General features: G+C 34.7%; 3 protein-coding genes across 7 annotated transcripts; all 3 read left to right on the forward strand.

Moving 5' to 3' along the window:
• The first annotated feature begins 125 nt into the window (after positions 1 to 125).
• LOC125209103 lies at positions 126 to 1,994 on the forward strand. Its single transcript, XM_048108706.1, has 2 exons — positions 126 to 566; positions 973 to 1,994. The coding sequence occupies exons 1-2, from the start codon at positions 298 to 300 to the stop codon at positions 1,742 to 1,744; spliced, it is 1,041 nt and encodes a 346-aa protein (XP_047964663.1). The 5' UTR covers positions 126 to 297; the 3' UTR covers positions 1,745 to 1,994.
• Positions 1,995 to 16,460: 14,466 nt separating this feature from the next.
• On the forward strand, positions 16,461 to 21,225 carry LOC125215174 (auxin response factor 3-like). 5 transcript variants are annotated; one of them, XM_048116513.1, is made up of 12 exons: positions 16,461 to 16,478; positions 16,794 to 16,862; positions 16,961 to 17,248; positions 17,350 to 17,406; positions 17,942 to 18,121; positions 18,250 to 18,334; positions 18,435 to 18,525; positions 18,596 to 18,751; positions 19,216 to 19,335; positions 19,406 to 19,481; positions 19,726 to 19,888; positions 19,993 to 21,225. In XM_048116513.1, exons 3-12 carry the CDS (start codon positions 16,970 to 16,972, stop codon positions 20,889 to 20,891), a joined length of 2,106 nt encoding a protein of 701 aa, XP_047972470.1. In that variant the 5' UTR covers positions 16,461 to 16,478; positions 16,794 to 16,862; positions 16,961 to 16,969; the 3' UTR covers positions 20,892 to 21,225. The 5 variants fall into 5 exon arrangements, with proteins under 5 accessions (XP_047972470.1, XP_047972466.1, XP_047972471.1 ...); XM_048116509.1 differs by lacking the exon at positions 16,461 to 16,478 and adding an exon at positions 16,526 to 16,685; XM_048116514.1 differs by lacking the exon at positions 16,461 to 16,478 and adding an exon at positions 16,526 to 16,685 and having other exon boundaries at positions 19,412 to 19,481.
• Positions 21,226 to 21,982: 757 nt separating this feature from the next.
• LOC125215443 (MLO-like protein 12) lies at positions 21,983 to 25,157 on the forward strand. The gene is made up of 14 exons (XM_048116863.1): positions 21,983 to 22,146; positions 22,238 to 22,295; positions 22,800 to 22,951; positions 23,024 to 23,140; positions 23,255 to 23,315; positions 23,397 to 23,485; positions 23,560 to 23,634; positions 23,729 to 23,817; positions 23,907 to 23,956; positions 24,036 to 24,076; positions 24,154 to 24,327; positions 24,391 to 24,426; positions 24,521 to 24,649; positions 24,732 to 25,157. Exons 1-14 carry the CDS (start codon positions 22,015 to 22,017, stop codon positions 25,011 to 25,013), a joined length of 1,485 nt encoding a protein of 494 aa, XP_047972820.1. The 5' UTR covers positions 21,983 to 22,014; the 3' UTR covers positions 25,014 to 25,157.
• Positions 25,158 to 26,382: the final 1,225 nt, after the last annotated feature.

A 26,382-nucleotide genomic window follows, 5' to 3' on the forward strand; every position in this document is an offset into this window, starting at 1 on the left:
AAAAATAGGAGGCAAAAGGCAACGGTGGTAGAGAGTAAAGAAGAAGGATTTCCCCTCATTCTGGTGATCCTTTGTATATTACGTCTTGAATCAATTGTTGAGCTTGAGTTTGAGTATTTTTTTTTTGTGGTGTGAAAGTTGTGAGTCGATCGATCGCACGCAGATGGCCACCACCCTCGGCTGGCCCATCTCAGTGTCTTTGACAGATTGCTAGCAATTAGCAAAGACCGTGCGTTTAATCGATCCATTTCTTCTTCTTCTTCTTCTTAATTACAATTTCTCAATCATCTGGAATTAATGGCGGCTGGGGTGGTATACCTGCGCACTAACCGTTTCGAGGTGAAGCTTCAAGGCATCACCTTCAAGAAGAAGATCTTCGAATCTCTCTGCAAAATCGACTTCCTCTTCCCCGACGGTAAGACATGGGATGAGCCCCCCGTTGTTGGCCTCGATGTCATGTGCCATCCCCGCGACCCCTCCATCATACTCCTCCTCCTCTCCTTCGGCGCTGGCTGCGTCATCCTCCGCTTTGGCGCCGGCGAGTCCCTCCCCGCCCCCATCCACAGGTTCTCTTCCCTCCAACATTCATGCATCATTCTTTTTTTTTTTGTTTCTCTGTATTTGCTCTTTTGGTTAGATTGTTGCTAGTTTTTGCCTTGGAGGATTTTTTTTTTTGTTTTGGTTTTTTTTTTTTTTTTTTTTTTTTTTTTACGTTTTGACTATCATACTTTAGTTCGCCACAAATGTAGGCCCGAGCGGTTGTTGTTTCAAAAAAAAGTATTGTTCTATTCATTCTATCATATTTAGAACATTCATTAATATAAGTTGAGATAACAAAACATATCAGTATCAATTTGCTGATTTATAAACATAGTAGGAGTATATTTTATGATACCAACTAATAAATCAGTAAACCGATGAATTGTCAAGTTCTCATTTTAATATCATATGCCAACTATTCTTGCCCAACAGGTTCCTGGCCGACAAGCGGATCCGCTTCGTCGGCTTCGGCATTCCCGAGAAAACCGAGCTCTTCCCCTTCCACGAACTAGGCCTGAGCAAGAGGCAAATAGACATCGGCTACATCGCCACTAGGGTTTACAAGGACCCTAAATACAAGCGCTACGAGCTCGGCGACCTCGCCCGCAAGGTCGTCGGGATCAAGCGGATGATCGGCCTCACCGAGTCCGCCTCCTTCGAGCGCCACGCGCAGATCAAGTGCGCCATCTGCCAGCTCTTCGTCACCAGCCTCATCGCCATGGGCATGCTCCACAAAAAGAGGCTCCAATCTCCTTCCAAAAAGCCCTCCTTCGCCAAAAATCTCAATTCCCTCCAACTCCTCGCCGAGGGATGGTTCAAGCTCCCCGCCAGCAAAAAAATCCAACCGGACGGCGCTGGCGCCGGCGAAGACGTGGCCGACGCCGAGATTCGCGCCCGGATGGAGGATCTCCTCGACGCCAAGCACCGAGACGATCCGTTCTCCGACTACTTCGCCGGCGACGACGAGTCTCCGGCGTATACGTCGGAAGGAGACAACGAGAAAGGCGGAAACTCAGGCGACGACGAGTCGTCGGCGGGAGGCGGGACGAAGAAGCCTATAAAGGGAATACTGAAGTGCCCGTCGACAACGTTGAATCGGAGCGAGTCGTGTAGGTCGCCGGCGGCTACTTTATCGCCGTCGCCGAGTCAGAAACTGAAAAGGGCGAATTCGAAAGGGTGCAACGTAAGGTTTAATTTCCAATAGCCATAGTTGGCTAGTTGATTAATTAATAATGCCGATGCATTAGAAAAATTAGGCAACAATATCACCTTCCTTAATTTGCTCTCGTCTATGTAGAGTTGCTGCATTCCTTTTTTATTTCTAATTGTTCCTTTATATTTTCAAACACATTGCCAAAAAAATAAATGTTCTAGTTGTTATGGAACGTGCGCATGGTACGTTGATTTATATAGTTTGTTTTATTTTGGGGAACAGATTAATGTCTTTGGCTAAGAGAGAGTTTTGTAATTTGTAATTTGTATACATTTATAATTTATATTAATCATATAATTATCTTTGGTAGAAGGTCTTTTTTTTTGTTCGAAATTTTCTTTTCTATGTTAATTTTATAAAACATTTGAAGTGTTAATATAGGGGTAAAATAAATAAATAGTTATAAACAATATTGAATAAATGGATTATATGTAGTAGTAGTATTCAGTATTGTACAGTATTACTATTACCGAATTGGCACCAATTTACATTGAGGCATTAAATTAAGGGTGCTTTAAAGGCCCATTTCATTAAACTGAGTAGGTATGTTTTATTAAAGGCCCATTTTCAACTCACTGGGTCCAAATAAGGGTAGCATAAATAGACCAACAAAGAATTGGTTAAAGAAAGTAATATGGAAATGAAGATTCACAAAAGTAAGTCATTAAGAGAGTAATCTTAATGATTTAACACAAGAAACTTATTAAGGTCCCTACCAATTAAATAAAATTGATGCCTCAGTTTTAAAATTTATATTTAAATTGATTTTTTATTTTTAAGGGTTGAATGTTAATTGTTTATGTCTTCTTCCAAAAAATAATAAGTGTGCATTAGTCAAGATATGAAATATAATTATGGGAAAAAAAATAAAAATCATAAAATTGGATATAGAAACTGATTTTGAAAAAAAGGTAAAGACATTACGTGACAAAAATCATTCCCTAATACTTATATACATACAGTTACAATATCACAATCTTAACTAACTCAGTGACAATTATCTTATCTACCTACCTAATAAAAGTGAAATAGTAATCCAACTACATGACTACATTTCATTCGCTTATAACAATTACAAAAACATACCTAATCGATTGATTTTTTTTTTCAGATCTAACTAAAGTCAACAAAATTGAGGTGCCAAATTATTGCCCTAGGTTAGATTTGAAAAGTTTTATAATTAGAGTACGTTTTAAAAATAGTGATTCATCGGATTATATTTTATTATTAAACTAACAACTAATTATAAAATATTTATTCTAGCAAGATTTTATTAGTATAAAAATCGAAACTAACAAATTGTAAATTCAATTTGTGAAATTACCATATCTAATTATAAATTGATAAATATCATACAATTTATCATATTACAATCAGCATTAACTGATAAATGTTTTTAAAATTATCAATTTATAGTTATAAAATTTGGTAATGAATAGTTGTATTTATAAAATAGTGGGCATTGCAATTTGCAATAAATATAGGGATGTACGAAAATGTGTGATGATTAAATAATGAGGCCAATCTGGAATATAAAAGTACAAAAATAGCATCAGCTACGCTATATTTATAGCTAGTAAAATAAGCTTCTAGAGAAGGGGCAAACACAGTCAATGCCTATCTGTTTCAAAGCAGGGTTTTCATTTTTCGTGACAAATCTGACATTACATTTACTATAATCCCATTAGTCACGCTTTTCCATTTCGATTCGTTTCCAATTAAGAGTCACAATTTCATTTTTACTATAAATGGTAAGTAGGTTTCACATCCCACTAACTCAATTCACTCACATTTTATTATAAAACCAATATAAGAAAATGAATCTCACATTCCATTAACTCTTTCAACCAACTTTTCTTTACATTTCTTTAAATCTGTGTCCAGTTAAATTGTGACTCCTAAACAAGGGACGAAGGAATTACATTTTATTTTGTTTTTTCAGCAACGGAAAAAATGATTTTCATTTTTCCTGTTGGATAATTACATAATTCCGACAGTTTCACTGTTTTATCCTCTTCACGGATTAGTTGGGAAAAATTCAACATAAAAGTCTGCGCTATTATCAAAATTGCCCGTTTAAGCAGTATGATGAGGTTCAGATTGTCCTACTTTTACGACTTTCGAAGGTTGTATAAACAGCAATGGATAGTGAAATTCAAATTATGTTATTGTAATGATGAAAAAGTTTTTAAGAACAAAATAAAATATTTTTTTACTGGCAAATCAAAAATGATAAAAATGAATTATACATGGAGATGGAGGAATTATTATTTTAAAATGAAGATTGGAAATGTATTATGAATAATACACCCTCCGTCCCAGTTTAGGAGTGTCAATTAGTTATGACACGAGTTCTAAGAAATTTGTGGATTGTGTAATAAATAAAGTGAGATAATGGACTGTGTAATAAATAAAGTGAGTTGGTGGAAAGTGCGATGATTTGACATTTTTCTTTTTTTTTGGTTTATTTTTATGCAAATAATGACATTTGGGTGTAATTTTGATGAATAATTAGGCAAAATTTTATGTTCAAATATGGAAGATTCTAAATGTAACTCTTAAACTGGGACGGAGGGAGTAATTTTTATATCGTGAATTTGTGAAGACACAATATAGAAATATGAAAGAATATTTTAATGAAAGTAGCAAGAAAGATACGTATACAAAGTTGATAAATGAAAAATTAAAGGTTTTGATTGTTTGTAAATATAAGTGATGGGCCTACTCTCGGCTGCCAACTCTGTCCCCCGCAAAACAAATTATATACTCCTATCCGATTTTATTTTAATTTTTGGGGATTTATGTTGAAGACATATCGAAATTCATAATTAAATAAGTGATAATATTAATAACAGTAGCCAATCTAATGCTTTTTTCTTGGCTATTAAAATTATTTCTATTTATTTAGATAAAAAATTTCCATTGAATAAAGTGGATTTTATTTTTTATTAATACTAGTAATATTTTATTAATTTTTTCTTCAATTCTCTTTTATTTATCATTTTTTTTTATTAAAATACTTACAGTTCACTACCAAAAATATTTGTCATGGACGGAATGAGTATTTGAGTTCAATTATAAGGTTACCTAAAGCATGCAAACTAATACGAATAACATACATGGTTATAAGTTTCTAACTTGATAAATTTTTTTATCAAATTACCCCTCACCAAATTTACCTGCAACCCAAATAGCTGACCCAGAACCATATGGTCGACATTGGGTACAACTTTTGTTTATTCTTCTGCGTTGTTTCATAACAAATTAACACCTCGCTTATGATTTTAATAAAATAAATAACTTCACAAAATAAAATAAAATTAACCCTCTAATTTTTATTAATTATATAAGTACTATAGTTGTTATTAATAAAATTGAAAATAATTAATAGTAATAGGTATAGAATTGAAAATTTCAAATTGATAGTAGTATTTAAGTGTTTTTGAGTTTAATGTTTATTCTAAAATTCTTCCAATCAAATATTCTACCACCTATATCTATAATATACTAATATGAGTCTTTTCATAATGCATTGAAGAAATAATATATTTCGTTTGGACTTTTCAAGACTTGCAATGAATTTTATATGTTTGTTTAGAAAATCAAATTCCAAATTATAAGGAATACTTGTTCAAACCATACTTAGAGAATTAATTAGTACAGTAGTAAATTACATTTTCTATTAAACCTTTTTATTATTTTAAATCGCCATAGCATGGACAATATATAATTTATAAATCCGGGGAAGTTTATAGAAGGTTAGGTCTATTTTAGCGACACAGCATTATTATATCAACAGGCAAAAGCCTTCGTGTATTTTAGTCTCTTTTTCTTCTATATATTGTTTCATTAATATTTTTTGTCTAAAAGGGACAAAAATGAGTGTTTCAAAAGTAGAGTTCTGATAAATTTCGAAATAAAAGGATTGTACATTTGTACTGCATTGTATTTATAATGTCCTTTGGTGGTTGATCTAAACTCATGACATTGTATTTCTAGAGCATTATTATCATAAATTCTTAATAACTTTGTATTTTTCCATTTCCCGTACATTCTTCAATAAATCTTCGACTTATGCTATATTAAAAGATTGTTAATATGTTATTGACAAAATAGCTTATGTTATATTAAAAGAATAGTTGATGATCTACACTCCCTTCGTCCCCCCTTATGTGTCCTACTTTTCCGAACGTGTATGACAACCACCATGTCCGTCAGCTAAGAGCTTAGATAGTTACTACTAGTATAATGTTAGAAACTGAAGTAAATTCAGAATTCAATTTTTTTTCCTGAGTATAAAATGCCACAAAATCCATATAACCAAAATTGTGTAAACATGGAACAAAAAGAATAAATTGACAGAGGATGATAATATGTTTGATACGGTCCTACAACCCGAACGTAACAACCTCAACCGGCGGTAGACGAGGGAAGTGCACTGAGTAGGAGTAATGAAGAACAAGAACAGTTAGAACAACCTTCCATTGCAAAGTCGAAGCCTAAAAGGAATGCGCGACCGCCGGAGAGGCTTGGAGATTACGTCTCCAAATAGTTTACTTAATTAGCTAATTGCTTTCTTTTTTATTTTTTAATTTTCCTTTTTCCTTTTTGGACAATGATATTTTATTATTTATTTTTGGCTTGAGTCGGGCATAATTATAAGCTCCGTTTCGGATTTTCTTTGTTAATTCTTTCCCGAGATGAATAGGAATAGGTCGAATCGACCATAGGGTGCTTAGTCTATAAATAGGGCTTTTGTTCATATTCTCAGTTATGAATGGAAATATTATTTGGCCAACTTATCGTTGATTATTTTACAAACCCTAGTTCTCACGCTGCCCGATGGAAAGACTCCGCGCACAGCCTGAAACTGATCTTCCACCGACCTTACGTAGGGCGCCGGAACTGCTCTAGCCGCCGAGCACTATCGCCGGCCACCGTTAAAGGGAAAAGACCTTAACAATGTTACTATTGTGATATGACACGACGTATTTTATATACTCCTATAACACATTTTAACATGCATCAAACATGGTAATGAACCCAAGAGATTGTATTTATATCGCATTTATATCACATTAAGCTTACTGTCACATTTAGTATTTATGGTAGTATTTAGTTTTAGTAATGAACACGAACACTAGTGTGGCCCTTTTGGTTGTACAAATACGTCGCTTTCTTATTCATAACTACTAGTAACAATTAATTATTTGAAGTGCTATCACTTCAAAAGCGATTGGTTATAAAGAGAACGGCTAGTGTATATTTATAGCGCAGTTCCATCTCTTAGGCGTGTCGGCATAGTAATCTCCCATTTAATTAAATATACGGTATTTTTCATCAAACCTATTATAATTTGACTATAAGCACTACACAACATTTAATTGAACCTATCACTCTCCTATTTTTTTGTTAAATGGGTGTATTTTTGTCTAATACTACTAAAAATGATGGGAGTCTAAGAGGATGGCGAGTGGGAGAGTTCGAAGAGCTAGCTTTTGATATATGAAGCATTCTTTTAATTACTTCACAATTCCCAATTCTATCTATGTTTCGTGCAAAAGCTCCATACTCGAATGATGGGGTAATATGCTATCATTTTAAAAACGATATGCAGAAAATTGAAGTAGCTAAGTTGACAAAAATATCGAAATAATTTAAAAATTCCAGTGTCAGTGTGTGTGCATATCATAGAGAAAGAAATGGTTAAATAACTAAAATGAATGCCTAAAAACTATCTTTTTCAGTTAGACGAAAAATCTACTATTTTGATATTCAAAATTAACAAACTTTAATAAAGCTTAAAAATATATATGAATAAGCATCTTTCAAGTTTTAAGGTTAAACTTGGAGAATTGTATGTCATTAGTTATAATTTGTTGAAGTTTTTTTTTCCAAAACAAATGCTCAAAACGAAACGCATCTAGTACTATATTGGAACGAAGAGAGCATAAACAATGCTTCCTATAATTGGTGCCATCATAATGCATCCCTACATTAATATGTATAAATACATTATTATTAATGAGATAATTACAGTAGGTTAGAAAACGAGGCTAGAATGTGACAATTACTCAAAATTTCATTTTGATGTTTCTACGTGCTTGTGGGTCGTTTGATATTAATCATTATGGTGTAAATAAATATTTTATGATCTTTAATAGTAGTACTTATTTGGTTATCATATGTTTTTCATTTTATTTTATCATAATATTCATTATGGTATTTCTATTATTTTCTCCAAAACTCCCCTTATATAAATACAAGTGTATGAAAGTTTTGATCACAAGTACAATCGAAGAAATATACATTATCATTAATCACATCCGATTATTTGAAATAATAAAAAAACAATTTCATTAAGATATGTATTCCATTCTAACTCAATTCTTAAAACTAAAAATTTTAATAACGTAGCTTCATATCTTAAACAACTATACATTGATTTAGCAACACTTGATTACGAACACACTAATTCGAGACATCAGTTTAACTTAAAATTAAAATATGTAAAATTTTGTTTTAACAAATTCATAACGTTTCAACTACTAGGAATTACGTAGACATGACGATTGGCGAAGAGTTACATTATTCTATCTCTTACTTTACTCCCTCTCCACTTTAACTATTTAAGTATTATTTTTTCAAAACGAGTGCAGAAAATAAAATGCCTATATTAATGTGGGACAGAGGAAGTATCAAACTAGCTTATTAGAAGAGAAGACCTATTTAGTCTATACTCTACATCAGTTGTTCTCGTAACCAATGTGGGAGATTGAATCTGTAACATATGACCCTTATTTAGGGCCAACGTCCTCGTTGGTCACGGCGGATATTTTGCCAGGTCATTACTTCATGGGCCACCTCACGGATTCTTTGTCCAACCACCACTCGTGGTTCAACACCCGAATCGGCCCTAAACGTACTCGCTTGTCACGGCGAGTTCGTTGCGCCGATCACGGGTTGTGGATAGTCTAAAATCTAAATGGTGAGATAATCAGTAGAGTATTAATATTGGTGAGCGTGGGAATGCGATGAAATAGTGAGAGTGGGCATGGGAGAGAGAGAGAGAGAGAGGCCCACCGGCGGCAGAGAAGGCAGAAATGGGTTTCGGGAATGCCCGCGAAAAAGTCGAGGGGGTCTGAGCTCTCTGCTAAAAAGCTAAAAAAGCCAAACCCTTTCTCATCTGTCCTTGTCTATATGCCATTCTTTTCCAACTTTCTCTCTCCTCCCTTCTAACTATTTATTCCACCATTATTTACCATTCTCTATTTTGTTTTTTAATGTGTCTTTCACGTGCAGCAAAAGGATTTGTTAAATTTAATTTATCTATTTCACTAATCATTACTCCCATTTTTTAAAATAATAAGGAAATCATATTTTTTCAATAATACTTTTGAAACACACTATTTTTTGGTGTGCTGAATAATTATTAAATTATTAATCTTAAAACTATGTTTATGTAAGACTATTACGGAGTACTTTTTTTTCGATTCTTCTATTTGACATTTTCTTCTTCTTTTCTAAAACTAATTTATTTGTAGCAATATTTCTTCGACTGGTAATCCAATTTCAGTCCCTACTAGGCATCCAATCTTTGACATTTTGTTTGTATTTACGTCATTTAATTAGTAAGAGCTGGACATACTTTTGGATAATTTTAACAAAAATAACAACATAAAAATGAATAAAAAATGATAGGGGCTTAGTACCACATATTAAGGCGTGTCTGCTATGATCATAAAAGCGTTGCAAATAATGGATGATGGAGAAACACCGAACCATGTTAGAAATATTGGGATAAAATTTTTAAGTTTTGTATAAGCGGTACTATATAACTATTACAATCGAAAGAAAAATAACAACAATTAGTGGAATGAATACTATAACAAAAATAATACTCCCTCCGTCCCATTTTAGGAGTCCCGGTTTATCATTTTTGGGTGTCTCATTTTAGAGTCCCGGTTGGAATATTCCATAAATGGTATTAGGCTCCACATTCCACTAACCTTTTCCCACTCACATTTTATTACTACTATAAAACTAATATAAAAGAGTAGGATCCACATTCCACTATTTTTTTTCACCAACTTTCCTTTACATTTCTTAAAACCCGTTCCGAATTCAACCGGGATTCTTAAAGTGGGACGGAGGGAGTAACAAACTATAAGTCAAGTAGAATAAAACCCTCTTCGCGCAAGATAAATTACGTCCCGGCTAGTGCTTACGGATTGACGTATTTTTTCCAAGATAATACAACTTCCTCTTAACGTGTAGAAGATAATCAAACCCATCAGACATTGGCAAACTTGATGGAGTTCCACAAAGCCCTCCATTAGTGGGACGTTTCCTTCAAACCCAACCCTTATGGATTGGACAAATCAAAAGCCGAATTTAATCAAGTTTTGAGGGCCCCATGAGTCTAAGGCTGGGTCGGTAGACCACCCTGATCCGGACTAAGTTGCTCGTCAATAGTAGTGGCAAAGTTTTAATAATTGTGAATATAAGGTTATCCACGATAGACCGACGATGCGACATCGCTGTGCCATCGTGTGATGAGTTTGTTAAATGAAATTGCAATGATGGAATATCATGCGTGATGAGTTTTGCAACGACGGAAAACAGCTTTTTGTGAAAGATTTACATTTATGGATTTAACAACTTCCAAATATTTATACTACTGAGTAGTACTTTAATTTCGGTCAATAAGTTTCTACTACTATTATTTACCACATGCATGGTACATTTGTACACACGTTTTTCAACTACTCCACTTATTAAATACTTGGAGACAAAATTTATGATTGCAAATTTCTAATTCAAGGTTTCAGCGCTTCATTCTGTTAAATAGAGACAAATGTAATTTAAGTTTTAACTGAATCAAATATTTCTAGTAAACAAAGATAAATGTCATTTTCACTATGCCGCTCTCATTTAGTGAGACATTTAGATATCTGTCCCATTGCACATATAGACTCATTTATTAACAATTAAATCGAAGTCCCGTTTGTTACATAAAAAATAAATAAAATTCTGGAGCCTCGTGATAGCAAAAAAAGCATATGCTTTCGCTCGAAACTTTTCTATCTTCATTTTGGACCACTTTAAACAACTGAATCATCACTTCTATTTGTGTCTAGTGATGTTGCTGTAAGCATTTATATAGCTACAGATACACTTCAGATGAAATTTCTTGATTTTTTAATTTAAGCATTTCCGAAAATTATTGGTGCATATATATATATATAAGAATTTCATAAAAGATAAAATTTTTATTTCTATAGAAAAATAAATAAAATTGTAAAGAAAAATAAGGGTTATTGGATTTTATACGTACAAAACCAATATAGGAATACTTAGCCGTCAATAATCAATATATATATAAATATTCCTTAAAAAAAAAAAAAAAAATTGTGTGGAAGTGGATCAGTAGAACGTTTCGAAAAAAACAAAAATAGCTTTGAGTGGAAAAGTAATTTAATAAGTGTCATTTGATAACAACATGCATGCTGAAATTTGGTCAAAGACATAATTATGTAAATGGTTAAGGTAAAGTTAATGTGAAATCATGACAACTAACAGAACAAAATGATTCTTAAGCATAATTAGATTTCCATAAAATTTGCTTTAAACGAGACTGCACGTGAGTTTAATTTGCGGCTAATACTTTCATCATTACATATGCCGATCTGTCAACCCTAAATTAATAAATATTTTGATTGTTTCCTTAAAATTTGGCCAATGCTTTATAATTTGTCATCATGAAATTTTGTTTATTTTCGTTTTAGGTAAGCTCCTGCTGAGGAATAATGTCCAAATATGCAGCTGAATTATGTCTTAGTCAAATTTACAAATAAGGATGAATGATTTTTAGAATATAAACTAGCTACCCATAATATTCAAACAATTGAATGTATAAGAACATAGTACTACTAACGAAGTAACCCATTCATTCAGTTATTTAAATATGCAAAAAGGTTTTCGATCGAACTCTTCTCATGGATTTTTCAATTATATTATGGATTAGTTGATTAATAGTCACATGACTCGTGTAAAATATCTGTTCAAAACTTCATAATCAAATTGTCGTGTGGAAGAATGCAATAACTCATGTTATCATGGTGAGTTGATGAAATATAAAAACATTCATTCACTTAATATTTAGAATATATAGATCTTGACCCTCCTCTACCGGCCAAAATAAATTTCTATAGTTTGTGTTAGGATTGTTATTAGTTTACAATTTCTATTATTCCTTAACGTGGGATGAATTTGTAATCCAACAGGCTGCTCCAGCGTCCAATACTTAATCAGAAAATATAGGATACAAGTACTAGAGTCCCTTAGCCTTAAACTGGTTATACTGAGGAAGTTATAGCTGAATTAGGGACATGATTTTAATCTATTTCAAATGAATAACTAGTACATTGATATAGTTATGGTTCAGAAGCGCCGCAATGCTACACGGCAGATTGAATAAGTTTTCCTCAAACAACTAAAATTATTCATAAATATCCACATAGGATGTATGAAAATATAGAATAAATTATATACTACTCCTAGCTAGACAAGATAATAGAAATACTTTAATCTCAACTACTAAGACGTTTGTCTTCTTAATTAATGATTCCTCTCAAATCTACTATGTTACCGTCTCGTACGGGTAGATGTATTTTAATAAATAATCAATAAATAATTGAACGACCATTTTAATAATTTAGTGACAGGAATCTCCGGTCTTGTCGTTGCCCTATATTTCAATTATTTTTCTCAGAAACCGTGAAATTGAGATCAGTAGAAAATTGTTGGTTAATCCAAGCGAATTGTCGAGAGCTCCGAGTTTTTCAATAGACCAATGATAAACAACCAAATTTTGTACAACCAAAATAAAGTTATATTAATAATTTGATGTATTAGTTATATATTAAAATTATAAATATAGTAAGTGGATAAGTTAAAAAGACTTATTAGCCTTTAATCTCATTTTTTATATTTATATTTGAATTTTCTTTCTATTATTTTTAAAATTTGAATTAAAGTAGGCACTGGTTACATATATAATTCTAAAAAAATTAAAAAATTGTAAAAAGTCATAAATATATAACCACAATATTATGCACTTTCCATGTACTATATATGTATCTAATATTTTAATTAAATTCATAAATAAACCTATTTTTTTGTCAAATAAACAAGAATTTGGTTGTACAAAATTTGGTCACATAGATTTATTGTTTTCGATATAAGTAATTTTTTATGAATTACGTTATTTAGTATTCTGGTGTAATGACGTATGTGCCCTTATCGTAATGTCTTGCTTGGGTATATATAGAAATATGTAGGCCAATTTGGGTAAACTTCCCCTATTTGAAAGTAAAGAATATTCTTCCGTTCATTTACCCCTAACCATATAAAAGTTACTAGATCCGGGCGGTGATGCAAATAGAAGCTTATAAAATGTTGAATTGTGTCACTACAATTAGTGTTTCCTTTTCCACTTTTTTTAACACAGTTTTACAGACTTAGCAATAACTAATTAAAGCAAAAAATGGCAAGTGTAAAAGAAAGCTTTTGGAAGGCGAGGGGCAGTCTTGACTTTACCCATCAGGAACGACATGGGGCATCCTAAATTGTCAATTTATTGTAAGGCTTTATTATTTGCAAGTTAAAGAGCGCTTTTTCCTCAGTGTGTGCAGTGAATTAAAAGCATGAATGCGCTGATGCGATTTCAGAGCGCGTGTAAAGCGTGCTTTGCTTTCATGTGATCCGTGAGCAGGATTATTTTGCTAGTATTTCCTTTTTCAGACACCAGACTTTTGACTATCTAAAGAAAAATGCTTGTAATAGTACAATTTCTTTAGTTCATTTTTTTTGAACTACTACTAATAAGATATTAATACAATATGTTGTGTATAGGTGAGTATTAGGGCGCATCCTTAATTAGAGTGATAACGTACATTCGATCTCGTGCTGCCATTTGGCACGAAACATGCAATATTATAAACACAAAAATGCAATATGCATTTGTGAAGCTGTAGATGAATTTCTGCAAATTGCATTTTAGTTATAAGCAAATTGCATTTTATATTGTTAAGTTTTGCATTTTCACATTAATTATCTACAATGCAAAATAAACTATATAAATGCAATACGTCTATACACAAAATGCAAATTAAACAGTCTATATCTAAAATACAAAACTCAAAAATAAAAAATGCAATATGTCTATAACTAAAATGCAATCTGCCGAATTCGATATATAACTTCTACAAGTATATATTACGGAGTACATTTTAGTATTTACAATATTGCATGTTTTGTGCCACGTGACATCACGAAATTGAATATATATTATAACTTTAAAATTAGTTAGCATATTAGTATATCTATGTTTGCATATATCTATCATTGTTGTGATGATCGAGTTTATTTTACAAATTTTGAATTTTTTTGGAATATAGATTAGTATTTTAATAATTTGACACACTAAATCCAGAATGCAAGAATAGAAGGTTTGGAAGGCGCGTGGGGAAGAAAGCTATCCGAAAAAGGATAAAAGAAGTATGTGTATGTTGGGTCATTATCAGTTGGGCCTTGTGTAGTAACCCGTTTTGTCCGGGTTACTATCCTACCAATTCATTGCCCCCCTCTGACAACCACCTTACTCTTTTCTCCTCCCTCTTTCTCTATAATTACCACCATATCCTTTTCTTTTTCCTTTCCCCTAACTAATTTCGAAGCCGGGGGTATTTTTGTCCTTTAACCGTCACTAATTTATCTAATCCCAACAATATTATGTAGCGATTAATGATTAATGCACTAGGTAAGGTGGGGCCGCTCTTTTTTTTCTACTTTTAAAAATTCTTTTGCCTCCCTCCTTTTGCATTGCTTTGTCTGTATCCCTCTTTCTTTTCCGGTAACATTTTTTACATGTTTTATTAGCTCATTTGTGCCTCCAAATTCAATCAACTCTATATTGATATTTAAGATGATATTACATTGGGTTGAAAGCATATACTAATAGCTATTTGTTAGGACCTGCCCTATTGTCGGCTTGCGGGCATCTCTCTAGAGAGCTTTTATGGACCTTAATCTCATTATAGCTCTGCTCGACCAAATTTATAATAATAAAAAAATACAAAATAAAACACGTGATACATATTAATTGCCTAAAATTAGAAAATGGGACATCAATGTTATTCATATATGGTTATTCGATAATTGTTGACATATTTTGAAATTTTTAAAAAAATATTCGAATTTTAATTAGTAATTTTATTTAACAAAATTTATAGTTTTGCCTAGACCCCTACTCCTATTTGGAATATTGCCCAGTTCAATTTTAGAAGTTTTTAAAATTGAAAAAAAAATTATGATCCAAACTCTTTTTTCGATCTTATGATGATTTATTACCTTTTCAGTATTTTTTTTAATAAATTTGAGGATCAAGAATATTAAAGCTATTGACTTGGTGAGAAACTGCAGCAATTGTTTTATTCTATTTTATTTTATTTTTCATACAATTAAAAAGTCTAGATATTTTATATCACAACATCTCATGTGCACAATTTGATTGCAACAAAATGCAAGGAGGTAAAGGAATCAAAAAATTGGGACCATCTTTTCCCACAAAAAATAGGGCCTAATTGCCATCCTTATTGATCCAACAAAAAAAAAAGATAATTTCAACTGCGGTTGCCTAAAATTAATAGCCCCTGAGAATTATAAAAAAGAAGAACCATAAACCATTCTGATTTGTGAGGCCAAACTTATTAGATTTGTGGAAACAAAGTGGTTAGGAGGAGTTAGAAGAAAATGGAATTAGCAATTAAACATTTTAGGTAACGTAACTTTCGCACCTAGACAAATTTGACAGCTAAAAGAAACTTTACCAAACTTTCACTTTAAATATCATACTTAGGAGTATTAAATTGCTGCGTTTGTTTCTTGTTGCACCATTAGTACTCCCAAGCGGTGCTGATGCAACTTAATCCTACTAATATTTATTCAAATATTTCTTGCATTTTATTAGATTATTATTTAAGAATTATCCGAAGACAATTCAAAGGAGATGTGAATTAAATCTCGAACTAGTTTTCCTGGTCTATTATGGTCCATCATTGGTCCCTTACTTATGATGCGTTCAAATCAATAATTAAGACATCTAGCCATCTACTCTAATTAAGTTATAGCAACAATCAAACATATGTAAGTTCTTTTTTTTTTTATTTGGTTGATGCGAGTCAACTCTTATCCCTACTACTCCCTTCTCCGTCCGCGAACAGGAGTCAGCACGTGTTTTAAAAAATATTAAGAAAAGTGGGTGGGATAAAGTTTGTGGAATAGAAGTCTCACTTGTATATATTAATTTTAAATAAAATAGGAGTGAAATGAGTTAGTTGAAAGTGAGACCTAATTATCATTTATAATAAAAATAAATCAGAACCCTTATTCACATACATACTAAAATATAAAAATAAAACTTCTATTCGCAGACGAGACGAAGGGAATACTAGTTAAGTAAGCTTGAAAATTGTAATGAGTAAATAAGTAGTTGTCGAAAATTAGAAAAAATGAAAGTGAATTAAATAAGGCAAAGGGACACGAGGGAGATTTGTTGAAGTGGAAGGGGACAGAATAGACATCCCCCGAAAATAAAGGGGGCTTTTGTACACAGAGTGCTCCTTTCTCTCTCTACAAATCCCAAATAATCACAATACATACAGTTGGGTATATCTATTCTAATGTAATTATAATTATTTAATTTCTCTCACACATTCACTCTCTGCCACACACATACATCATCAGAAGTAGCTGTTTCCTTCGCCCAGCAGTTGCAGCGCTGCTCCTTGCAGCTGCTGCCGCTGCCACTTGCAGGCCTCTCTCATATTTATACATAAATTTATATCGAAGATCAATTTGAATAAAAATTGTGCGTAGGGTTGTGGGATAGGGAGTAGCGTCCTTTAATATATTTCCAGTTTTGTATAAATACAGCTTAAATACACGAGTTAATAATAAAGTCTGATTTGATGTACAGAGCGGAGAAAGGCAGCCCCATTTTAGTGAGAGAGAGAAAGCTAATGCTGCGCTGCTAAGTTAAATAAAGGTATCTCTTCTCTCTCATCCTCAGCTCACATTTTGTATATGGAAAGTAGAAGCAACACGCATCCACCTCTATTAATCCTCGGAATTCGCTTCGATTAGGTCTCAATTATGGTGTGTGGTATGATCGATTTGAACACTGTGAACAATGATGATGAATTGGCGTCGCCGTCGTCGTCGGCGGCCTCCGGGAGCTTGGAATTGGCTGCGCCGTCGGTGTCTATGGAGCTCTGGCACGCATGTGCGGGGCCGCTGATTTCGCTGCCGAGGAAGGGGAGCGCCGTGGTCTATTTTCCCCAGGGGCATGTGGAGCATCTCCCTGAGCATCCTGCTGTGACTTATGATCTCTCTCCTCACGTATTTTGCCGCGTTGTTGATGTTAAACTCCATGTATGTTTGTTTTTTTTTTTAATTTTTTTCCTCTTTTTTGGTGTTGAATTGTTGAATTTTGGTCTTCGGTTGTATTGAAATGGTGGAGGTTGTGTTGGTAGGCGGATGCGGCTAGTGATGAGGTGTATGCACAGGTTTCACTCATTTCGGATCAACAGGTACGGCTAGATTCTCCAATCCTCATGGCGTTGAAGAGCATTCTGTTTGTATGACTGCAACTGCTGTTCTGTTTGCTATTAATGCTGAATTTTGAAAAATAATTGTAGAAGGTTTAAGTTCTGCTTCTGATTAATTATTGCTACTTTCTCTTTTTTGGCTTTGTAAATCAATTTTTGTAATGTAATGCTGGTGCTCAATCCCTCTTGCCAGTTTACATTTATTTGGAAGATTGCTTAGTTTCTGCTCTAATTCAGTATTTTGATTTGGTAATTGACAAATTTAGGAGTTTTATCTTTCTTGGGAATGAGTTTGATGTTAATCTTGTACATGTGGTTTTCTTTTTTCTTTTCAAGGGAATTGAACTTTCTTCCTCTGAATTAGAAAGGAGTAGGAGTATCATTTTCCTTCTTGCGAAAATTTCTATTTTTGGGTAATTTAGTTATCAGTAATGGTCTGCCTTCTTTTGTGGAGCATCATTATCAAGATACTCCTGTGATCTGAAAGAATTTTTATCAAGTAAATTTATTTTATCAGATAGAGCAAAAATGGAGGGAAGGCATAATGGAATCTGAGGCAGAAGACGAAGATCTTGAAAGTGTGGGGAAGACTATGACACCCCACATGTTCTGTAAAACTCTTACCGCATCAGATACCAGCACACATGGTGGATTTTCTGTTCCTCGTCGCGCTGCTGAGGACTGTTTTCCTGCACTGGTAGCTAAAGCCACACTACTCCCCCCGCCCCCCCAAAAAAAAGGATTTATCTTTGAGCTTACAATGGTGTTAAATTGATTAGATCACAATGTATGTCCAAATGCTGAACTGTTGTGTTCTGTTTATAGGATTATAAACAACAGAGACCTTCACAAGAGCTTGTCGCTAAGGATTTACATGGAATTGAGTGGAAGTTTCGGCATATCTACAGAGGTGAGTGATAATAATGCTTACTTATGTGGTCACAATGCATGTGAGCGCTATTCAAACACTTTGTATTCGAAAAAGAATCTCAATAGTTTTCGTTGTACAGGTCAGCCTCGAAGGCATTTACTGACTACTGGTTGGAGTGCATTTGTCAATAAGAAGAAGCTGGTGTCTGGAGATGCTGTCCTCTTTCTAAGGTTGGAAGATTATGCACTTACTTAGGCTATAGTTAAATTGATGGACTCTTACGAAGGAATATTGTTGCAGAGGTGGTGATGGGGAACTGAGGCTTGGGATTCGTAGAGCTACGCAAATCAAAAGTGGTGCTACTACCCTCCCCCCCACTAGCAATGCTAGTAGTATTGCTGCAGTAGTGAATGCGATAACCTCTCAGAGCACATTTGATATTTGTTATAATCCAAGGTATATTAGTTACTATGTGACTTTTGCCGATATAGTTTTTAAATCACTTGATTTTCTGTTATGTTCCCTAAGCTTGCTGGACGAAGTATATCTGGGCTCAATGCCATATAGAAAGAGTCTACTGAATGTTTTTCTTTTTTTAAAAATCAGTGCTGAATCAGTTTTGGATGCCATAAATTTTTCCATTTTTATTCTTCTAATGTTATCTGAATTCAGACAACAGAGGCATCTTCAAACACAGCCCATGTTTACCTTTTTGAGATTATGGCTTAGTATTTTCTTCTTACTGTATCTTTGCAGAATCCTTTATTGCTGTTAATCTTCATTTGGTTGTGGGTATACTATTTCTGTCATCAAAATTATGCATTTCTTCAACAATTTGTTATCTTACTAAGATAATATGCTTGTCTTCTCATACTTATTTTTTGACTTCATGTGTCTGAATCTATGGTCATGTTATGCAGAGTGCGGTCTTCAGATATTATTGTGCCTCATCACAAGTTCTGCAAGAGCCTTACACAAAGTTTTTCGTGTGGAATGAGGTTCAAAATTCGCTTTGAAGCAGAAGACTCTTCTGAGAGAAGGTTGGTTTCTTTTATTTTAAGCTTTTCGTTCTTATCTGATACTATTAGGAGACTAATTTTACTTTGGCAGGTGCAGTGGCCTCATTGTTGGTGTCAGTGATGTGGATCCTGCAAGTTGGCCTGGTTCAAAGTGGAAATGCTTACTGGTTAGTTTCTGGTTGATTTAGGCTTTTATATTATACTCCGTATCATACTTGTATTATCTTTGTTTATACTTTATCTGGAGCTAACTTGACTAGAGGCATCTTGCGAACACATCATGGTCTGAGTCAGTTAACCTATTTGAGAGATGGATATAAATAAGTTTTTTTTGTTTCTGATTGTGTCGAAAATACCATGTTATATCCTGGGCTGTATTAGTATAATAGAAACTCCAAATGATTGGTGCAGGTTAGATGGGATGATATGGAGGTCAATCGTCTTAATAGGGTATCTCCTTGGGAGATTGAGCTGGCTGGTCCTATGTCTGGACCCAACGGCCTTGCGTTGCTTGGAACCAAAAGAAATAGGACAGGCTTCCCAGCAGCGAAGCCCGATGCTCCCATTCACAGAGGTTCACACCTTATTCATCCAGGCCGGAGCTTGGTTTTTCTCCCCATTTGTTACCATTCCACCGGAATTTGAGACTAATTGCTAGTATCTATATGCTTCTTACAGATGGGAACGATGTTTCAGACTTTGGAGAGCCTCTAAGGTTCCAAAAGGTCTTGCAAGGTCAAGAAGTATTTCCTTTCGGTTCTCTATATGGCGGGGGTGAGGGTTCCCGGAATCACCTATCTGACATTAGGGGATATACGAGCCTCAGCGGCTTTCATGCTGGCGGAAACAGCATCAGGCAACATCATGCAGATACTCGGAATTCGTTGGAGAGAACTGTTGCAGGCGAATCCTTTCAATTCCGTAAGGTCTTGCAAGGTCAAGAAACAACACCAATCCTGTCTTATGGAAGAGGCCCACAGGAAAAGAATGCTAGTAATGTGTTTAATGGGATGCAGTTGCCCAGGAATGGGAGTTGCTGGTCCCCCGCACCCCAGTACAATGTTAGTCCCCACCTTTCACCATCAATGATTCGAGGGTTATCACCTTCCTCAATACCGTTGTTGCAGCAGCCAAATCCTCAAAGCTCTCAAATTACGTCCCTGCTTTACGGCCATCAGAATAAGCATGATACTAGCAATCTGGATTCATTCCGTGTTTCTCAAAGAATTACAAAGAAGTTTGCACCATATGAAATCAGCCCAAAAGACAATCTGCAGAATGGATACAGATCCCCCGAAGCCCCTAGCCCAACAGTGTCATCTCATCGTCCTCTCCTTACTCAACCGCTATTCAGTAAAGACAGTTGTAGGCTCTTCGGATTCCCTCTGACCGAGGGGATAAATGCAATCGGAAAGGCAGATAATCAGGTCTCTCCGTCTGCTTCTGCTTATGGTCATGGGAGCAATGAAGACCAACTGTATCAGCCTCCATTAGTGACAAAGGTTATGGCTAGCAGTTGTACCAAGCCTAGCGACATGCACGCTGTGAGAGACAGGCTTCTCGATATCGCTCTCTAAACATATGCAGAGGCTGAGAAGTGAGCAGGCAGCAGCTCTTTCCACCGCAGGTACCCTTGCTTTTGCTGCTTTTACTTTTGAGTTGAAGATACATGCAAGGATGAGAAGAGTGGGATATTTTTGCCTGGGGTGGAATTGAAGAAGTGCCTCTGGGCAAACTGATGACAATGCTTTTCTGTGTGTATTATTATTTCTAGATCCTAATATCTCAGTGCTGAAATCACACCACTGACTACTGAATCCTATTTTAAGTGTAAATCATCACTTAATTATCTGAATGGATAATATTTGTGTACACTACTGTATGAAGTATGAACAAAGGAAACTTCCCTAATTAGCTTGTGTTATTACTATTCATGTGTAATGATGCAAGTTATTGATTGAGTATACCCTGATCTTGTTACCAATTTATTCACTACTAATACGCGGTATATTTTTCAGTACATTAAAGTAAACTTTATTTCTTCCTACTCATTGGTTTTTAACAGCAGAAACTAAAATTCGGTACTACGGCTGCCCTATATGAAAATGGAAAAACGTTACGTTGAATTTCCTAATCGGGAATAAAGTGCAATTTGATTTCCTCCTTATACGACTAGTAATAATAATAATAATATAATACTAAGTTTGGAAAATGATAAGACCACCTAACAAACATACGGAAAGGCCACCTAAATTATTCGAAGTGTTCTCATTTGTATGATTGGAGTTTATTTTATTTACAGAATCTCTTCATTTAATTTTAATGATTTAAAAATTGAAATTGCAATAGCAGCAAATGAACGTTACCTGGAATTTGTTAATAAAAAATAAGAAATCCCTTGAAAGCTTCTAGTTAGGATTGAAATTCCGCGTCATATTGTGTGGCACGTGATTTTGGAAAGTTTGGTGTGTTCACACCTTGATTCGTATACGACGACGAATCAAATGAGTTCCCTCCCTTTTTCCAAATATGTGCATGGTTTCTATAGGTGGGCGTGTCTTCTTTTACTTTGAAATAGAACTTTGATCCCCTCCTCCGCTGGACCCCACTCCTTTTGACAAATATATACGTACTCCATATTTCAAAGGAGCTTCTCTAAATTATTTGTGTGTAGTTTTGAAAAATATCTGCGACGGAGAAATGGCTGGTGAAAGTGACGGAGAAGAAAGTGCGAGTCTTGAGAGGACGCCGACATGGGCCTTCGCTACCGTTTGCTTCGTTCTTATTTCCATTTCCATTCTTTTGGAGCACGGCCTTCATTTGCTTGCCAAGGTTACTTTTTGCAACCCCCTTTTTTTTCATACTCCAATTTCATCATGTTTATAAATGCTTATTGATTATTTACTTCATGTTTTGCTTCAAGTATTTGGGGAGGAAGAGGAGAAAATCTCTCCTTGGAGCGCTCAACAAGATCAAATCAGGTTCTTGTCTTTTCCTTTTCATGAATCCAGATACTTGTGGATATAGATCCATATGATTCAATTGGAGAAAGAGTTTATCGGAACATAGTGTTCGATTGAATGGTCTGAGCCTCTTAGGTTATCGATAAAAAAGATTTCTTTTTGTCGAACTTACTTTCATTTTTCTGTGTGAGTTTTGGGAATATCCTCATCCCACATCTATGAATTGGAAGGTCTGAATGATCAACTTTGCATTTAGTTGTTAGAATCAATAGGTCGTTGAATTGTTATTTGAGAAAATGGAATCTTTTCTTATTGGATGATCACGATATTTTTCAAAAATGAAAATTCTTGATCAATGGAGGAACGCTCCTTTTTGTTCAATAAGATGGATGAAAGTTCTAGGCACGAGATCCTTTTGACAAATGATAGTATTACGCAAAGACAATTGGCCGAATCCCGTAAAACCATTAAAAAAGATATGCATATATTGTCGAGTAATCAGGCATGATGATGACAATGCAGACTTGCTGCTTTTGGGGTTTATCTCATTCTCGCTGGTGATGCTGGAGAAGCCAATTGCAACTATATGCATACCTAGAAGCGCCGTAGAAACCTTTCTTCCTTGCTCGAGCCTCACAACTGATGAAGACGAGGAACCTAAATGTGAAGAAAATGTATTAACCTCCTCTCCATCTTTATTGAGTTTGATTACAGTCATCATGTTTGATGATGGTTGTCGAATGCAGGGGAAGATGTCGTTGATGTCGAGGGGCGGTGTCCAGGAGCTTCAGGTCTTGATCTTTTTCTTGGCTTTCTTCCATGTTTTGTCCACTTTACTTACCTTCACTCTTGGTGCTGCAAAGGTACAATTTTTTTCTTTCTTCACAGTTTTTCTTTTCTACTTTTCAACTCTGTTTTTCAGTTGAGTTTCATGACTAGTTATGACCTTTTTGGATCATTTAATTTGAGTATTGCAGATGAAGAGATGGGAACATTGGGAGGCAGAAACTAGGACCTTGGAATATCAATTTTCAAATGGTATGTTTATTTTTTCCTTCTTTGAGATGTGCTTTATTTGACATAAAGAATTTACATGAGTCTGTATTTTGTATGATATAGATCCAAGGAGGTTCCAGTTCATTCATCAAACCTCATTTGGAAGGAGGCATCTTAGATATTGGAGTCAATACAGATTGTTGCGACTGCCGGTATAACATACTCCTCTTAAAAATTTTATGATTATGGTTTGGATCAGTGTTTGATGTTTTCAAAATTTTGGCAGGTTAATTTTCTTCGACAGTTCTTTCGATCAGTCTACCAAGTAGACTATCTCACTCTTCGACATGGCTTCATCACAGTACGTACTTTCTCGGTTTCACTTGTACAATATTTCAGAATGTTACTACTGAATTATCTTGTCACCTTCTTTTGCTGTTATTGTTTTTATTCAGGCTCATTTCGCTGAAGGAAATAGCTTCGATTTCCAGAAGTATATCAAGAGAGCACTTGAGAAAGATTTTGAGGTGGCAGTTGGTATGCGGTAATTCCTCCCCTTCCACTACAGTCATTGCTAATCGAACGACTAAATACGAATTTCATGACTGATAATGCCAGCTTCTGTTTTTTCAGCCTCTGGATTTGGGTGTTCTCTGTGCTCTTCATATTCTTCAATGCATATGGTAAGGCTCAAACTAATAACAATTGTACATTGCAAATTCCAATAGCTAAAGCTAACATAATTCCCTTCTCTAAATGCAGTATTCAATAACTATGTATGGCTTCCCTTCATCCCATTAGTGGTAAGATGTGAACATAGATCATACTTTGATGCTATAGTAATCCGATATACGGCCTATTAAAAAACGTTCTGTCGCAGATGCTGCTCATTGTTGGCACTAAGCTGCAAGGCATCATCACGAAAATGTGCTTAGACACTAGTGATAAGTCACATGTAATCCAAGGAACATTGCTTGTCAGACCAAGCGATCACTTCTTCTGGTTCGATCGTCCCAGATTCCTCCTCCACCTCATGCACCTCCTCTTGTTCCAGGTACTACTTGTCTTCTTTTTCTTGATCATGTGTTCACATCGAATAATTCATCTTCATTTGCAGAACTCGTTTCAACTGGCATTCTTCGCATGGTCTTGGGTGAGTATCATAACAGTGACTCTCTCTCTCTGTCTGTTTTTAGAGTTTAGAGAACTCATTCTTGTGACTAACATGTATGTTGGTTGATGGATAGTACAAATTTGGGCTGAGGTCGTGCTTCCACCGCAAAAATGAAGATATCGTGATCAAGATAGCTATGGGAGTGCTGATTCCCATCCTCTGCGGCTATGTCACTCTCCCCTTGTATGCTTTAGTCACTCAGGTATGTATAGATGAAGCAATGCCGTCTCCTAAAGTTGCCGGTTTCTCGCCACATTATTCATTCAGCTGGTTGTTATTGACAGATGGGAACATCCATGGGAAACTCTGTGTTCCCTGAAAATGTGGTGGGAGGGCTCAAGAGATGGCGCGCCAAGGCCAGGAGAAACTTGGCTGCGAGGAGAGGAGACTTGACAACGCGATCCTTGGATGCATCGGTGGAATCATCTCCCTCATTTGCTACTCTTGACGCCTCACTGCCTTTAGATCTAGATTATACGAGCGATGATGATGGCATTGAGAGGTCATACCACCAGCAGCAGCAGCAGCTCGGCTCTTTTCATGGTATCGAGCCGAGCAGAGTCTAGTTTTCGGCATTGTACAGCTCTATCTTTTGGATCATGTCTCTTAATTTTTTTTATCATTATTACTATTATTTGTACATGGTTGGTGAAAACCATTGATGAAATTTATATATATACATATATATGATGGAGATCATTATAGAGGTATTTATTTAGTAGTATTTGCTAATGTGAACAATGGAAAAGAAGATTCAAAGATTTTTCAAATTTTTTCCTTTTATAAAGCAAAAAAAAAAAAAAAAAAAAAAAAAAAAAAAAAAAAAAGAGAAGCATTTGAGCTAACTGACGCCTATTTTGAATAGATGAGAAGCAAGACTATGAAATTTGGTATGTGACATGTGAATTACTACATGTAATTTAATCAATATTATACGTATAAACGATATGAAAATAAAAGATGTGACGCAATTAACAGTAGATTATCTCATGACATATTCCACGTGGTGAGGTTTGCTTGGAATGACAAAATGTGTAAACATATTTTATCAACAAAATGAGGTGATGTTGTGAAATTTTCTTATGTTTTATCGTCATGAAGTATGTTAAAGAATTGCAGAGTAGGTAGGCATCTTTCTCATAGAAATTGTGAATTAATTTACACTTGACTCTTGAATTCCTAAAGTCATAGATTTGTTTGGAAATTCAAGTTGAAACTTGTAAGAGATTGATTAATAAGAAGATCCATGGAAATTGCTAAGAAAACTCTACGCATATATCATTATTCTTTGCAGCCAATGATTCCCAATGACTAATAGTAGTAGTATTTTATTTCTTCCTCCACTTATATATAATGAGTATTTTTCTATACGACTTTTACCATACGTTAATTAAAAACTAAGTACTACTAAACTCGAAGTGAATATATTTATGATGAACGGAGTGAGTATTATTTTTTAAAATGGTTCGGATCCTTTGTCCCACGAGTAGTTTCTCACCTTGTGTTACATGAATCACAAAATTGGATCCCACAATTTGTAGCTCATTGTATCGGCTCCAGCAGCAAGCAAATCTTCTATGCAATTTTTCCCCTTAGTTTTAAATATTTAAATAACATGCTTGAAATTTAAACAAAAAGCATGAACTGTTAATCAATCTTCTTTATTCTATCAATTCTCTGAGTTCACCCTAGATGTCATCTCTGTTTTTGTTTGTCTTCCAAAATTCCCACTTTAGCTTGTTCGTCAGCAGAGTAAATGGTGATGTAAATTGTTTCCAAGTCTCTCAATTGATGTGAACTTTACAGAACTCCACTCCCTCCAATGACCAACACACTACACTACAAACACACATATACTCTATTTTGTTGTACTTCTTTCATCAATAATTAAATGTCACATAAACTTTTAAAAATATACTCCCTCCATTCCAATAA

The sequence above is a fragment of the Salvia hispanica genome, chromosome 3, assembly GCF_023119035.1.
Source record: "Salvia hispanica cultivar TCC Black 2014 chromosome 3, UniMelb_Shisp_WGS_1.0, whole genome shotgun sequence".
NCBI lineage: Eukaryota > Viridiplantae > Streptophyta > Magnoliopsida > Lamiales > Lamiaceae > Salvia > Salvia hispanica.

Coding starts and splice junctions, on each gene's coding strand:
- LOC125209103 (XM_048108706.1), top strand. CDS start 298: ATGGCGGCTGGGGTGGTATACCTGCGCACTAACCGTTTCGAGGTGAAG. Junction 567..972: donor CTCCCCGCCCCCATCCACAG/GTTCTCTTCCCT, acceptor CTTGCCCAACAG/GTTCCTGGCCGACAAGCGGA.
- LOC125215443 (XM_048116863.1), top strand. CDS start 22,015: ATGGCTGGTGAAAGTGACGGAGAAGAAAGTGCGAGTCTTGAGAGGACG. Junction 23,316..23,396: donor GGAATATCAATTTTCAAATG/GTATGTTTATTT, acceptor TGTATGATATAG/ATCCAAGGAGGTTCCAGTTC. Junction 23,635..23,728: donor TTCGACATGGCTTCATCACA/GTACGTACTTTC, acceptor GTTTTTATTCAG/GCTCATTTCGCTGAAGGAAA.
- LOC125215174 (XM_048116513.1), top strand. CDS start 16,970: ATGGTGTGTGGTATGATCGATTTGAACACTGTGAACAATGATGATGAA. Junction 18,335..18,434: donor GTTTCGGCATATCTACAGAG/GTGAGTGATAAT, acceptor TTCGTTGTACAG/GTCAGCCTCGAAGGCATTTA. Junction 19,482..19,725: donor CAAAGTGGAAATGCTTACTG/GTTAGTTTCTGG, acceptor TGATTGGTGCAG/GTTAGATGGGATGATATGGA.